A 15128-nucleotide genomic window follows, 5' to 3' on the forward strand; every position below is an offset into this window, starting at 1 on the left:
CAGTCCTAATTGAGACCTTTGTTAGTGCAGAATCTAGTAAAATGAACTACCAATTTGGAATACATTAGCTGTCACTTCAAATGCCACTGATAATTTGCAAAAAACTAAGAGCAATAACGGGAAAAGGCATAAAACGTCAAATTTGTAGCAAAGCTGACAATAAAAAAGAATATTCACTGTGAATTACAGTGTTCCTGATTTGCCAGAGCTCTTACTGATTCTGCTTTAATAAAGGATCTTGTTCTCTCAAGGGATTTAAATACAGTAGATTATCTAACATGCTCAACTTATGCTTTAAGTTCCTTATCTGAAAGCTTATCCTTGACAACCTGGAAATCTGTGATCTCTTCCTAATGTGTTTGGGAGACTGACTGGCCAGTTTAGTGATCTGGCTATATATTACCTCAATAGGTACACATTTGGTCAAGAACCACTATCCTTTGTTTCTATTGAGAATGATCACATTTTCATAGCTTTTTTGGAAAGCTGTTCTGAGCACTAATAACAGCTGACATAGAAAGGGCATCAGTTCCTGCTGTTTTGCAGTTACTAGAAAAGATGAAAATGTTCAGAATGGAAAAATCATCAATGAAAATATTTTGAAAAAAAAAAAATCAGAGAAGGTACATATTGATCAAAAGTCAGCCATATGTTTGGTGGAATCTAAAACTTCAGGGTAAGAAAACAACAACTTCACTTTCTGACAATCTGTGCCAGTTACTAAAAATATTTTAATGAACTGTTGCACCTTTAGATACATTGGATGTGCACAGGCTGGATTGCAAACCTGAGTCATTAGCAGTTCAAATAGCCTGGCTCACAGCGGAATGTGGGAAAGCCAGACAGTTTTGTCTAATCCTTACTGGAGGGGTAAGAGGGGAAAGAGGTAGCTAATCTAGACAGTTAGTGATCTATAAAATGAAGTGCTGAGAAAAGGGCTTAAGGGGAAGAACCAGAAAACTGTGCATGGAATAAAATGCAAGCTCACTGCAGAGAGAAAACTAAAAAGTCAGCCTCAGAACTACAATAAAAGCTGATAGGAAATCTGTGGTAACATGGTATATGGCATATATTAGGAGTGTGAAAATTATTTTCACCAGGGGCCACATCATCCTGGCAGTTGCCTTCGAAGGGCTCAATGTAATTTTAGGATGGTATAAATGTAGGAGTAGTTACTGATGTGGCCCCCATGAAAATGAGTTTGACACCCCTGGCATATACTAACTACCCTAGAATTTACCCAGCCTCTTAGACCAATTTTGTGTCGCAGGCAAGGCCCCACATTGTCATGACTAGAACTCAAGTTATCTCGATCTGACATCCCAGAGTTATGCATATTTGCTATAGTAAAGATAAAGCAAGTAACTGCTGTGCAGAAAATAATCACTGAGGCTTTAACTCTTCTATGGCTTCTGCTATAGCCTGTACCCCACAATCCATTAGAAAAAGACCCCTGCTTCCAGAGCAACCAAATGTAGGCTGAGTCCCACCTTAGTCTCGGGAGAACCCTCTGCAAGAAATACATTGCTCTGCTGCAACAGGACAGTCTGTAAAATCTAGTCAAAATTTTACGCCCCTGATTCCTGTTCAGGTGGCTTGTGATAGTTCTCCCCTGAGACATGCAGAATGTAACCGAGTAGGCCACCGTGGAAATTAAGTTATATTCTACGCCTGAGCCGAACTAAGTTTGACAAAAGGGAGACTGCCCTCACCTTTCTGGGCAGGCCTATAGCTCTGCATTTCTTTTCACTGGCTCTGGTGCTTTTCTGGCCCCACACAGAGCTAATCCAAAAGAAAACTGCTGCCTTTCCTAGCAAATTAATTTATTGCTGAAGGGGCAAAAAACCCGAGGGCTCAAGTGGATGCAGGTCCTTCCCTTTCAACAGCACGGAGAAAGGATCACCTCCAGCTGTAACAGATAACTCTGTCCATGGGCTAATTTACACCTGTACTTGGCCCACTGTGCAAAATGCAGTTCTTATAATATTACAAAATTACATTCTCAGTTTTGTACAGACACATCTGACCTTGTAAAAGCTTCTTCATTAAGAAATCTAGTCCCTGAACATGCATAAAATACCTAATTTTATGGTAAATATTTCTATCCTGCACTTGTGAAGAAAAAACAAAAAGGATAATATATTAATATTACACGAGAATGATGAATCATTTTTCTATCCATTGACACCTATGGAGGATGAAAATGGCAGTGATATTTTTCAATCAGCAATCTCTGTGACACCTGAGTATCCAAAGTTCCTAAAACAGTAGGAGACTTCCAGCCTTCTAATGTTAATATTTAATAGCCCTCAGTACAGCTACAAAGGCCCAAAGGAAACCTCACCTTATCCCAAGGATCAAGTAGAATGACCCAGGTAATAATAGACCTGGCATCCTTAGTAATCCTAAACAAAACAGTGATGTTATGTGAATTAAAGCAGTCATGCCATGTGTGATTCAATCAATATGGAGGTAAAGGGTAGGAATATAATGAAAGCAAGTCCACATGGCTTTATGGAAACAAGCCGTGACAAGCAGGCCTGACTTCACTTTTTGATGAGATTACAGGTTTGTTTGATCAAGGTAACCACATAGATGTGATAGACTTGGACCTTCCTAATGAATTTGATTTAGTACTGCTTGACATTTTGATTAAAACATTAGCATTATGTAGCCTTAATAAAACACATTAACTAGATTAAGATCTGGCTAATTGATAGAGTTCAGCAAGCTGTTCTAACCAGATACTCAGCAGTGACGGGATATTTTTAGTGGGGCTCTGCAGGCAGGAACACTATGCTTGCTGCCATTTGATGTTCTGGAATTCCACAGAAACATGGATAATGTTGGCAAATGTCCCACAATCTAATGAGGAATGGGCAACTATGGAAAGTCACAGTTTTGCCTGCATTGGCATAAATGGGCTTCTGGTATTTGATTATGTCCTTTCTCTTCAGTTCTGCACAAGCACAGAGGTTCTCTTGCAGGGTAAAGCTGCAAGGCTGTGGTCTAGTCTGCTGCTGATGGGCTTACAAGGATTTCGCTCAAGGGTCATTGATTTTAACTACTAATTCATGTATTATCAAAAGTAGTATTATGAATCACTTAAAAAGTAAAAATTCTGAAACCAGGAGCCACCTATGAATTATCTTTAAAATGCAAAGAAGCCCTATTGCAGACTTCTACATGCCTCTATTTAAAATAGCACTGGTAGTTGCTGAGATTTAAATATGTTTGCAACTTTACAAAGTCAGGAAATTCTAGGCCATTGGCTGAATCAGAATTTACTATCAAAAAATAAAACAAAAAAGCCAGATGAGGTAAGCAAAAATACCCAAAAGAGAACTGACCAGAACATTAACGATCAGTCATATGCAAAGCATATACAATCTCTACTATTACTTACAACTAGATCATCTTATCTCTGTCCTCCCTATAACTGTGACCATTATGTTATCAGATTTTCTCCCTCTAGCACCCCGACTTCCAGTCTATTCTTTCTTGCAAGTCTGTCTGTGACATTTTCTTCATCCTAATTATTTCATTTTTAACCTTATATTTCCCTTTCCTATTTATAGTTCATGTTGTTACCTTTCCTTTGGGGTTTGTTAGCTTTCTTTTCCTTGTCACTTGCATTACCTGTGATGAACATAATATCAGTAGGACACAACATTCTTCAAATAGCTTCAACTGCGTTGTTTTGACTGTTCCTTATTCTCCAAAAACCTGCACTTACATCTTTACAGATTTGCTTACTCAGTCCATCCTCCTTTTCATTTCTGTCTCCCAGCCACAGCCCTCATATATTTTGTTTCCAATACAAAGTTCTGTTCCTTTTTTCTGGCTACAGAAACTTATCAACCTTTTCAGTTCCAGCAGCAATGTGTCCTTTATTTTTCATGAGGCCATAAGTGAAGCTACAGTTGTTCTTCGAACTTCACTGGAATATTTTTCTTTTAAATGGGGAGAACCTGTTAACACACAGTGATGATCAGTGCCAGAAGCTGAAATAAACACTACCTTTCTTCACAGAACTGTAGGATTTACAAAAAGCAGATTAGGTATTAGTGGGTGTATAAGAACTATACTAAGCTCTCTTGAAGAAGCTGTAAAGTGAGGTGACCAATGTGCATCATTTCTGTGACTTTATTATATAAGCAGAGGTGCTATATGCTTAGTACCGTACAGAACAAGTTTGCTCCTTACACGGTTTTAGTCAGTTCCAAGCTTCCAACTACCTTGACAGCACTGTGCCATGAGTCACTTTTAATAGCTATTTCATTTGTTTCTGACCTGAATAACCTTTTTATAGAGTCTTGTGTGCAGTATAAAGCTTCTCGTGGCACATGGCAGCATGGAGGCTGGAGATGCCATCCCATGTTGCATGCTTCTATGGCCTCAGAGCAAGCCCTCGAGATTCAGCCTGGAAGATGCTCCAGTGAGACCTTATTGCAGCCTTTCAGTGCTTAAAAGTGGCCTATAAGAAAGATGAGAGCAGACTTTTTAGTGGGGTCTAGTTGTGATAGGACAAGGGGTAATGGTTTTAAACTAAAGGAGGGGAGGCTCAGGCTAGACATGAGAAAGAATTTTTTTACAAAGAGAGTGGTTGCTCAGAGAGGTGGTAGATGCCCCATCCCTGGAGACATTCAAGACCAGGCTGTACAGGGCTCTGAGCAACCTGATCTAGTTGCAAATGTCTCTGCTCATTGCAGGGGAGCTAGACTAGGTGAACTTTGAAGGTCCATTGCAACCCAAACTATTATGTGATTCTGCGAATCACCCAGCCATCCACATAAGCGCCTGGAAGGGCAGCCAGGGGTTTACCTTAATCCTCTTGGGAAGAAAAAGGGGACTTGCACTCGAGGTGCCAGGCAGTATCAGCAGACGGGCTGGACACCAACCCGCACAGACTGCTCTGCGTCCCGGCGGGAAATGGAGACTCCCTCTTGCTAAGCGCCTCGCTCTGTCACCGCCGGGACCGCGACCTCCCGTCACATTTTGGGTTTGTTCAACCTGAAGCTGAGCAACCAACTTCGGCTTTCCGCACTGACAGGAACTACCGCGGTTGTGTCCCCCTCCAGCCCCGCTCCCCCTCCGGCCCCCGCCACGGGGAGCTCACGGCGCTCCGAGCGGCCGCAGAGCTGCGCACCCCGCGTCGCCAGGAGCCGCTCCCGCTCCCGCCGCATTGGGGCGTGGCCAGCGGAGCGGAGGGCCCCGCCCCCGCGCTGTCCCCAGGTTCCCCGCCACGAGCCTGGCCCCGCCCCCAGACCCCCCACACCCGGCTGCGCTGGGGGGGCGGGGCGTCGAGGAGGAAAGGCGCCTGACAGCTCGGGAGTGGGGGGGAGGAAAAACTCCCCGTGCGGCCTTTCCCATTGGTGGGAACGCGTGCTCATCTTTGCGGCGTCCCAATCGGATGCCGCGGCTCACAGCGGCGGTGAGCCATGCTGTCCCTACCGTAGCAAGCGCCGGCATGAGGCTGCGCCTGGAGCCTGCCGACGGCCGAACCGTTGAGAGCAGTTCCTACCCTCCTCGCCTCTCTGCCATTCACATCCACCCGACTCGCCCTCAGCAACCAATCGCAAGCTGCCACTGCTGTCAATCACCAGCCTTTCCCCCGCCCTTCCCTCCCGCTCTTCCTCCCAGTACAGCCGGGCGCGCGCGCCGGGGAAGGGGCGGAGTACAGGCGTTCGGGCGCGCGCTGGTGCGGCGGGCTGGGCGGGGCGTAGAGGGCGGGCGTGGGGGAGGAGGAGGAGGAGGAGGAGGAAGAAGGGGAGAAGGAGGAGCTGCGGCTGCCGCCTCCGCCGGCGGAGATTTCAGTACCTCGGAGAGCGGCTGCGAGCGCGCCGGGCGGACAGGAGCCGCCGCAGCCGGCTGGGACCGCAGCCGCCCTGCGCTCCCCTGCCCCGCTCCACTCCTGCCCCGGCCCGCCCCGCGCCAGACGCAGGCGTCCCTGGGGACCCTTAGGAACCGTCGCCTCAGAGCGAGCGTCGCCCCGGTTACTCCCGGCGCCGAGGGAGTCCGGTCCCCCTCTCCCTGTGCACGGCGACGGCACAGGCTCGGTGACCGGGGCGGGCGGGAGGGCTGAGAGGGTCCGTCACCTCAGGGACGGGACAGGTGGTCGGCCCTGGACGGCCGGGCTGGCTGAGGAGGTCTCTCGTTACCGCCGCCCGGTCCTCACGGCGCGGCGGCCGGGGCGGCGCAGGGTGGGCGGGCGGCGAGGAGAGTGAGGGGCTCCCACCCCGCTGCGGGGCCGGGAGCCCGAGGGGAAAAGGAGGATCAAGGGCGGCAGCGGCTGCCGGCACTCGCCGGGGCGGGCAGGGAACTCGGTAGCGAGAGTCGCGGCAGCGGCTGCGGGCGGAGAGCGGTGGCCGGGAGTCCGCTCCCCCGAAACCCCGGAGGCAAATACACCCCGGACTGCAAGGGGTTTGAGGGGGAGAGGGCATTGAATGTAGCCGAGTTTTTGTAGTTTTGTTAAGATAGCCAAGTACCGAAGGCAGATCTTAAGCAGCAAAGATAGAGACGTGGAGTCTACTGTTTCGGATGCTGGCTTGAATTTTTCATTTACTTTTCGGTTTTAACCACTGCTAAATGTGGATTTTGTGAGCGAACCCGATGGCGGTTGTTCCGTGTTCCTTGTTTGAACGTAAATCTTAGTTCTGCTGCTTGTGGAATATTTTTCTATTTATTTTTTAAAAGGACCGTTGCAGGTAGCTTTGACGTCTGACAAAATGAAGCCTTTGTATTTTTCACTCAATTATACCTAATATTGACATTGTTCGGTACAAGGGACTAAAGTGCTGCCTCACTCAGAGGACCATTAAAGACTTTTTTCTTTCGCTACGTGTAGCTGAATGTGTTGCAACACATCCTTTCTCACTCCCCAAATCCTCCAAAAGATTTTTCCAAAATGAAGAAATTTAATTTTCGCAAAGTTTTGGATGGTTTAACTGCCTCATCCCCCAGTGGAAGCAGTGGTGGTGGCAGTGGCGGTGGAAGTGGGGCTGGTGGCAGCTCCATGCACCCAGGAGGGACTGCAGGAGCTGCAGGGACTCCCAGAGATGAGATCCAGGAGACGCTCACTTCAGATTATTTTCAGATTTGTAAGGTAAGGGCTGTAATTTTTATTTTTTTTTTACCATGGAAATAATAAAAGCTACATTGTGTGTGGGGGCAGTAATATGACATCAATAAGCCTTTTACTTGAGAACTGCAGTGGTTGTATAAGGACTTTGAAATGAAAAGACAGAGATCCCGTTGATGGTTTTGGTTCCTGTTTTTGTGTGTGTATTTGTTGTGGGTTTTGTTGTTGTTGTTGTTTTCTTCCTGCTGCAGAGTTGGGGTAGTCAGTAAATTAGTAGAAATCTTCATTTCAGCATTCAGGTCCAAATCCTAATTCATGCTCAGATCCCAAATGAGTAACAAGATTGTGGGCAGGAAAGCAAATAAATTGGTGCTAGCACAGATAACATTTGCAAGTCATTAGAAATTCAAAACTGTATACATCTACTTCCCTTCCTCACTTTATCATCCTCTCTTCCTTTCCTTTCCTTTTTTAAGGAAAAGTCACAAGCTAGAAATAAAAGACAGTGCGTTGGTTACTAAACCTGACAATTCAATGATTTTTCGAGGGACTGGCTGTAGATTTGAGGGTTTTTTTTTTAGTGTTAGTACTGAAGATTATGATTATATGACAATAAACTTACTAGGACAGCATGAATATTCAAAGTTGCCAGATCTGTTTGGCATGAGGTTTTATGTGTTGTTTAGGTCCTTAAAGTGGGAATGTTCTTTGAGTAGAAAGCATAAGATATCCCTGTGTGTCCATGTTTTGAGTATGTTTTCTACAACAGAGCTTTCAGTGGTGTTCTTAAATGCACAAGTAAAAACAGTACAAACTATTTGGTACTTCTGACCAACCCTGGAATATGAAAACCATAGTTTTGTAATGAAGACCAACCAAAAGGAGAAATTATAATCCTCTGCTATTAACTTCGACATTAATTCTGTTGGCTTTACTAGAAGTTTTGTTTGCTTATTTGTTTTGCTTAGAAGCTTCAAAACCAGAATTCTTAATTAGTGCAATTTACATTATTAAGAGTAAATTAACTTCACCTATTAAGTATATATTTTCCTTTTATTAACCAGATACCAATTGCTTTGAAATTTAGGTTATGGTCAACTCCAGCACATTCTCATTTCTTTTTGTGTTTTGGGAAGAAGGAAGAAATATAAACAAACAAGACAAGCTAATAAGACAGTTTGTGTGCAGATCCGGTTCTTGTGAAACACACAGCTTTCCTGATCTCAGATTTAATGGTTCTAGTCTATTTGGTTTTCAGCTACAGCTGGTGTCAAAACCCTTACAGAGTTCAGGGGAAGAAGGATGAGCCCTCATGGCTTAAAGGGTCAGAGACCTTTGGAATATGTTCTACATAATTGTAATTTCTGGAGGTTTTTAGTTCTTTGCCACCCTGAACCAGAACAGGCTCAAACCTTTTGAGTCAACTTATTTGGTAGTATAATAGTGTCTCAGTGATCAGTGCATTAGAATCATTCCTGCTTTCCAGGATAGAATTTGACTCCTCTTGCTTATGTACACAGTAACTTAGCCTTTTGTGAAACTGCAGGTATTCAGTACAACGATTTCCCATTTTTGTCACTTCAGTAAAAAGATGATGCAAGCAATCAAGATACATTAAGGTAGCATTAGAATGTCTGACATTCTGAGACTTCTAAGTAAGGCTGAAACTCAACATAGTTCTTCATGTTTAAGTCATCTGATAGGGCCAAAGTCCTGTATTTAGTGTGATATATTTTTATTTCATATGGCATATTTGAAAAAAAAAAAAGGCAACATAAGATGTAAAGAAAGATTCTGCCTAGTCTCAGTTATTTCCCTTCTTTGTCTTGATATTACTTGAAGATGGTATTATGTTCTGATAGATCTACGTGCAAATGTATCTGTTTGGTGTACAGGAATATGTCATTTTGAGAAGATTTCAGTAGGCAATTTTTGCCTGTCTTAGCTCTCAAGTTGAAATGTTCTCAACAAAGTAAATATTTGTTTAGAAAGGCTTTTGGTTGTTTGCAGCAGCTCTTGCTTATGAATGCATGGTACTGCAGAAGTCTACTTTATAGTAGATGAAATACCAGCTTCCTTTTTTCAAGATACAAAGGTATGCTAAAAGCAAGCTTCCAAAACACTCAGTGATTATGTGCTCATAAAATACTGCAATGTTTATTCAACAGGCTCTACTTAATCAGCTGTGTTACAGTTTAGTAACATTACATGTTTGAATGAACCAACCAAACCCCACAGGCCCCGATCCTGCGTTGTGCTATGCAAGTGTACCGAAGGCAGTGGGACTTGAAGCAGGCACGGCTTTCACTCTGCATGCTTCAGGGTGCAAGGTTCTGAGCCATAATTTGTACCTCAATTGGGATTAGATTAAATTACAGCAAAACACGTAAAATTCAAGCTTGTCTTCCCTGAGCTTTTGTTGTGTAGAGTTTCTGGTATTTCAGTTGGGTATTTTCATGTTAAGTTACATAAGTTACATGGGCTGCATATTTAAGGATCTATGATCTGTGATACTGCTGCACACAGAACTGAGTAAAGCTAGTGGCAGTTTTGGCTTGTTATCATCTGCAGGATCAAGGCAGGTGGGTTCACAGTCCAAGTAGCACCTTGAACTGGTTTTTCTTTCTTTGCTGATTATAAAATCTTCATTTAGATATGAAACATAAAAGCTGACTCATACTTAAGAATTAAAGGGCCTTACCCTGCCATTCTTACTTAAATAAATTGCCTTTATGAAGTTTGTGGGAGGTCTAACAACACAGATCCAATCCTCTACCAGAGCACTGTTTTTATTAGTAACACACCTAATTTCATTAGTAATACATGTGAAAGCGCTCTCCCCATTTGGTAACATTTTTAGGATGCTTATTAGCACAGTGTCTATTTGAAATAATAGAAGAATATAGAATATTTAATTTTAGATGGAGATGCTCACAATGAGTTACTTTGGGCATTTATGTTTAAATCATTAATGTAAACTTCTGTACTGAAAGACTAAAAATATTCTTGAAACTATTACGTATGAAATAGCTAAGGCCTTTAAAAGCATGATAAATTTATATGTTGGTAGCTGTATGGACAAATCAATGGCACTCTTTTCAAAGTACTCATGTAATGTGAAATTTTGTCAGAACTGTATTTTGTGACAACAAGAAGCTGAGGTATAGTTTATGTTATTTGTAGGGCTGCTCTTGGGGTTTGGATATCGAAGTGAAAATCATGAAAATACCTATTATGGTTCACATTAATTGAACTGAATGTGTGAGACAGCAGCATCATGCCAAAAACTAGGCATGATCCTGTAGAATATGTTAGTAAAGTCTATATTAATTTTAACGGGGATAAACCTAGTTTCCTTGGTTTTGCTCCTTTATATTTTCCCTCTCTAAATATATACATATATATTTTTTTCTTTCTGGCAAGGATTTCTTAGGCTCACTTATGTTTGTCCATAGCATATAGAAACTGATATACAGCACTGAGGAGAGATGTCCTACTAATATAGGATGCGAGATGACAGTTAGGATGTTGTAAATCTTTTGAATAGAACTTGGATCAGAATGAACAGTAAAGAAGAAAAAAGTAATTTTATTACTTTTGCAGAAGGTTGATTGTTAGGGGATGATGCAGTTGGGAACAACTGAATAAGAATAAAGATATAAATTTTCTGAACACAGACTGCATATTCTTCATTAAAATAAATTCTCGGAGAACTACTTGAGCATTTCTTGAAGAACAATCATAGAGTTGAATTTGTAGAGCATGACATGGATAACTTTATCCAGAAAATGTTTGAAATCAAGACCTCAGTTAAGAGCATAGTAACAGCTGCACTTTACTAGACATACAATTAAACTGGTCTAGGATTTCTTAAGCTGTAGGCAGCAATTAGATACCCTAGAAAAGGTCCAAGAACAACCAAATTAATCTTCTCATGGAATTATTCCCCAAACTCTGATGGTTATGGACTGCCTTTGAAACCTGAAACAAAAAAAAAGTTTTATTCTCTGCAAAACTGGTCTTCAATGTTATTGCTGTCTTGAATCTTGCTGTATTATTCATTTTGATCATATAATCATAGTTTTAATATGTGAATTACAGAGTCTTTTTACAAAACCCATGGAGGCCAGAGTCCTTTTAGGTTTTCATTGAAACTGGTATGGAAGCCCATTGCCAATTACAATTGTGCCTTCCTAACCCTACTTATCCTGGACAAAAACAGGCCCTCAGTTTGCATCCAATCAGTAGCCAGTTAAAATAGCTTAATTATCTGGATATCCTATAAGGCAGTCTTAAATTTTAATTCTGAGAGTTTACAGATGGTAGTACTTCATTTTGTCAACCCACAAAGATGAACATTGAGTCCCTCTGACAGCAGTCAAGTAGGTACTTTAACTGCAAATGCAACATGAAGCTACAGTTCAATGATAATAGAAGATGAATTTTGGAATGGTAGTTTAAGAACAGTTCTGCAGAAGCAGATAGCTCTGGTTTTGGTTATGAAGAATTTTTTTTTTAAAGTCTTTGTTATAAGCTATCCACAGTGTTTTAGTAAGCTTGAGCTGTTTGATTAATCTGTGTTGTTTCCTTAGTAAGGTCAGCCAGGGTGGGGGGAACTAAAGAAACAAAAAAACCCAACCAACCAAACAAAAAACCCCTCAAAAAACACCAGCCAAACAAAAGCAACAAAAACCCCCAAACTTGTGTCAAGTGCTACATTTCAGAGAAATCCCATTTTAAATTAAGTATTAACCCTTACTTTAAGTGCTCAGAGTTCATGCAACACTTAAGTGGTAAATAAGGTAGTGCTGGGAACAATTTTTACTCTATGACAGAGTTTAGATATAATGTTAGGTGCAAAACCCTATTCTGTTTAAAACTACAGATTCATAAATGATAACTCTGTAATTAGATGGTGTTAATTTTATGAAATGTGTGATACATAATGTATTTTTCTTTTAAAACTGTTTTTATTAATTAGAAGTAGGACTCATTGGTGGTAAAGAGCACAGCACATTAAAAGCTTACTTTTTAAGAACTTTGAATATTTTAAGCTACCTATAGTGGTATAACTAGACAATTTCTTTTTTTTTTCTTTTTCTAAAAAAAATGTATCTTTTTTCATCACTATGTTTGGTTATTAATCAAATATTAATCCTAACTGCATTAATGCAGACCCTTCATGGCCCACATGTGTAACTGCAGATTCAAAACCATTTTAAGATTTTTATGGTTGCAAAACAAAGCACTTGAAAGTTCCAGATTTAAGTTTGCTTATACATATAACCTTGAATTCCATGATCCTGTATTTCTTCTATAGGTCAAATTTAGTAAAATGAATGGCATTTGCTCAATGGAAAGCACTTCAATATTTTTTGCTTACTTAGAACTCAGAGCATACCTGAATGTGAAGTTCCCTACGGACTTTCACAACAGAAGGGCTCACCACTGTGGTTTTGAAAGCTTTATAAACATTAAGGAATCGCCCTTGATAATATTTCTGTCAGATGGAGATTTTATTATTCCTACTGTATAGATGAGGAATGGAGGCACAGAAAATCACAAATGCCAGATTATTTAGTGGCCACTGTTTTGAGTTTCCAGTTTGACCTTCTTTGGATCTGTTTGTTTGTTGTTGTTTGTTAGTTTTAGCATATTCTATATTTTATACCACTTAAGTCTTCCCATTATGCCTCCAATTGTTTTCACATTCTGTTGCAAGTATTCTGCACATCTACAGAAGAGTCTTTAGGATAGTTGTTCATACTGTCAATTTATATGTCCACCTTGGGTAACCAGATGACTCTGACTTTCTTTCCTGTCTCAAATGACTACAGATGGAATTCTGGCTCCAAATTTGACCTGTGAATTGTACCTAAGATGTTTGAATATCATCCACCTCCAGTATCTCAAGTTGGCCAGTCACAAAATGGAAACATGATTAGCAGCCACATGTGAAAAGCTTAATTAATGGCCCTTAGCTTGATCGTTTATAAAACTAAGTGATAAGAGCATTGATAGAATTTCCTTCCTGCAATTTTCTATCTGAATTCTACCTTGCACCTTCCTATTTTATACCCAATAGACAAGTTTGGCGGACAACAGCTCTTGGTTTGTCCATAGGACAGACCAGACTACTGTCCATGGAGGCAAAAGTTCTATGGCAGAAAAAGATTATTTATTTAATCTTTATAAAGGGGGAACAAATCCATGTTGCATAGATTATCTTAGTTTGTGTATATTCTAATTTTTCTGCTTTTTGTGGTGGACTTTGCATTTTTAGCAGTACAAGAATATCCTGAGTTGGAAAGGACCTACAAGGATCACAGAGTTCAACTCCTGACTCCACACAGGGCAACCTAAAAGTTAAACTACTTACTATAATTTTATGTGCCATTTTGAGTTGGCCTTTTTATGTTTTGCTTTGTTTTTTTAATGCAACAATTAATTAATTTCAATCGCATGGAGTCCTTGGATAAATAACCGAAAATCAGGATATCCTTCTTCCTCGTGAGAAAGGCAGAATGTCCCTCCTCACTGAAAGTATTTATTAAGGCTAGCTTAATATTTTCTCTGTTCAGGAATCACTTTTTCACAGGCACTGGTTCAGAGATCAGATCATCAGAACTCAAGTCTTCCTTCCCTGAGCTGATGATGGGACTGGGAAACCCCTGCATATCCTGGAAACAGTGAAAAAAAAAAAAAACAAACCAAAAACATAGAATATACTGAGGAGTACAGTGTCTCCACATTTACATAGCACAGGTCTGACCTCTACAATTGAGTGTGCTGATGCCGCCTCTCATCCTGTGAGAATGGTACTGAGTTTATACCTGAGACACAGGGCTTTTCTTCCAAAGTTAGTCCCTATCCCCAAGTTTTCTCTTGTTGTCTCTCTTTCACTTTGTGTTCCATCATTTTTATACTCTTAACTGTTATTGCCTGCTAGTGGGTACTGGACACACTGGATATACTGTACCTCAGCTGTGGACCACCAGTTAATGAGAAATTTTCTTACTATTGTATTGGAAAAAGCGGTTTTGAATCTTTTCTGGGAGGATGAAGGAAACCTTGTTGCCCTGTATCGCAGCAAGTATTCTGACTGTAAATCTGTCTTGTAAAACATCAGTTATATAAGCAACTCTTTTCCCTACTTATTCCTAAAAGAAAAAAGACTTATGCTTCATTTTTTTTTTTTTTTTTTTTAAATGACTGAGAAATTACTTAGAGGTTCATGGATAAAAATATGAAATAGTGGGAGATTTTTTTTTCCCAAGCAGAAATACATATACTACATAAAACATGCAGCTGTCCTCAATGGAGGTGGAATAAATCTAAGGCGGACTCGATCTCACTTGGTTAGTTTAGATGAATCTTGGTTCCTATCTGACTCTGATTCTGAGACATCTAATACTCCCTGGCGTATGGTATATGCCCAAACCCCTTTTGGAGGTCTGTGTGAAAATACTGTGGAAAGCTAGTATTAGTACCTTCACTTTATAAGTGGAGATAAGAAAGCAGTAGCAAAGTGAACTGATATACCTTAAGCTACGTGAATGTACTGGTCTGTTACTTATTCTAAGAAAATGTGTTTGTAAAAGCAGCTTATAAGGTTATACTAATTTGTCACAATGTATGCTAGAATCATTATAGGGGAAAGTTAGAGGACTGTATGACTAGAAGTCTAAGTAATGTGCATCTGTGGAGAGGAGAGAAAGCAATATTGTTAGGTACAGATGGCTGGTAAATATGCTCAAATGTAATAAGATGTTATCTTTGTGCAGTGCTGTGTCCACTCCTAACAGATCACCAGCACAGACTATGAATAGTAAAAAATACTAGAGACAATCTGTCTCCTGTAGCTAGGGTCAAAGTCTGATGAGGTACACTTTTTATGGATCCTTTGAAGTTGCATACAGTACTGAACAACAAAAAAAAGACCCTTAATATTTAAGGCTTTGAGTTGATGAATGCATGTACTCAAAACCAGTCAGTGGTTTATGTGTAGGTACAGGTGTGTATGGTACCATGTCTTTATGAAGAATTT

The 15128-nt window shown here is 41.0% G+C and overlaps 1 protein-coding gene across 11 annotated transcripts in view; it reads left to right on the plus strand.

The window, feature by feature from the left end:
• The first annotated feature begins 5748 nt into the window (after window positions 1-5748).
• Window positions 5749-15128, plus strand: part of STXBP5L (syntaxin binding protein 5L) — a 201006-nt gene continuing 191626 nt past the window's right edge. For 8 of the 11 annotated variants that reach the window (XM_065077508.1, XM_065077491.1, XM_065077554.1 and 5 more), the window contains exon 1: window positions 5749-7105. In XM_065077508.1, coding sequence (XP_064933580.1) covers window positions 6908-7105 — 198 coding nt within the window. In that variant the 5' untranslated portion in view covers window positions 5749-6907. The remainder of the gene's footprint in view (window positions 7106-15128) is intronic. The other 3 variants (XM_065077520.1, XM_065077548.1, XM_065077564.1) reach the window with 1 other exon arrangement.

Source organism: Columba livia, chromosome 1, assembly GCF_036013475.1.
Source record: "Columba livia isolate bColLiv1 breed racing homer chromosome 1, bColLiv1.pat.W.v2, whole genome shotgun sequence".
Classification (NCBI taxonomy): Eukaryota; Metazoa; Chordata; class Aves; order Columbiformes; family Columbidae; genus Columba; species Columba livia.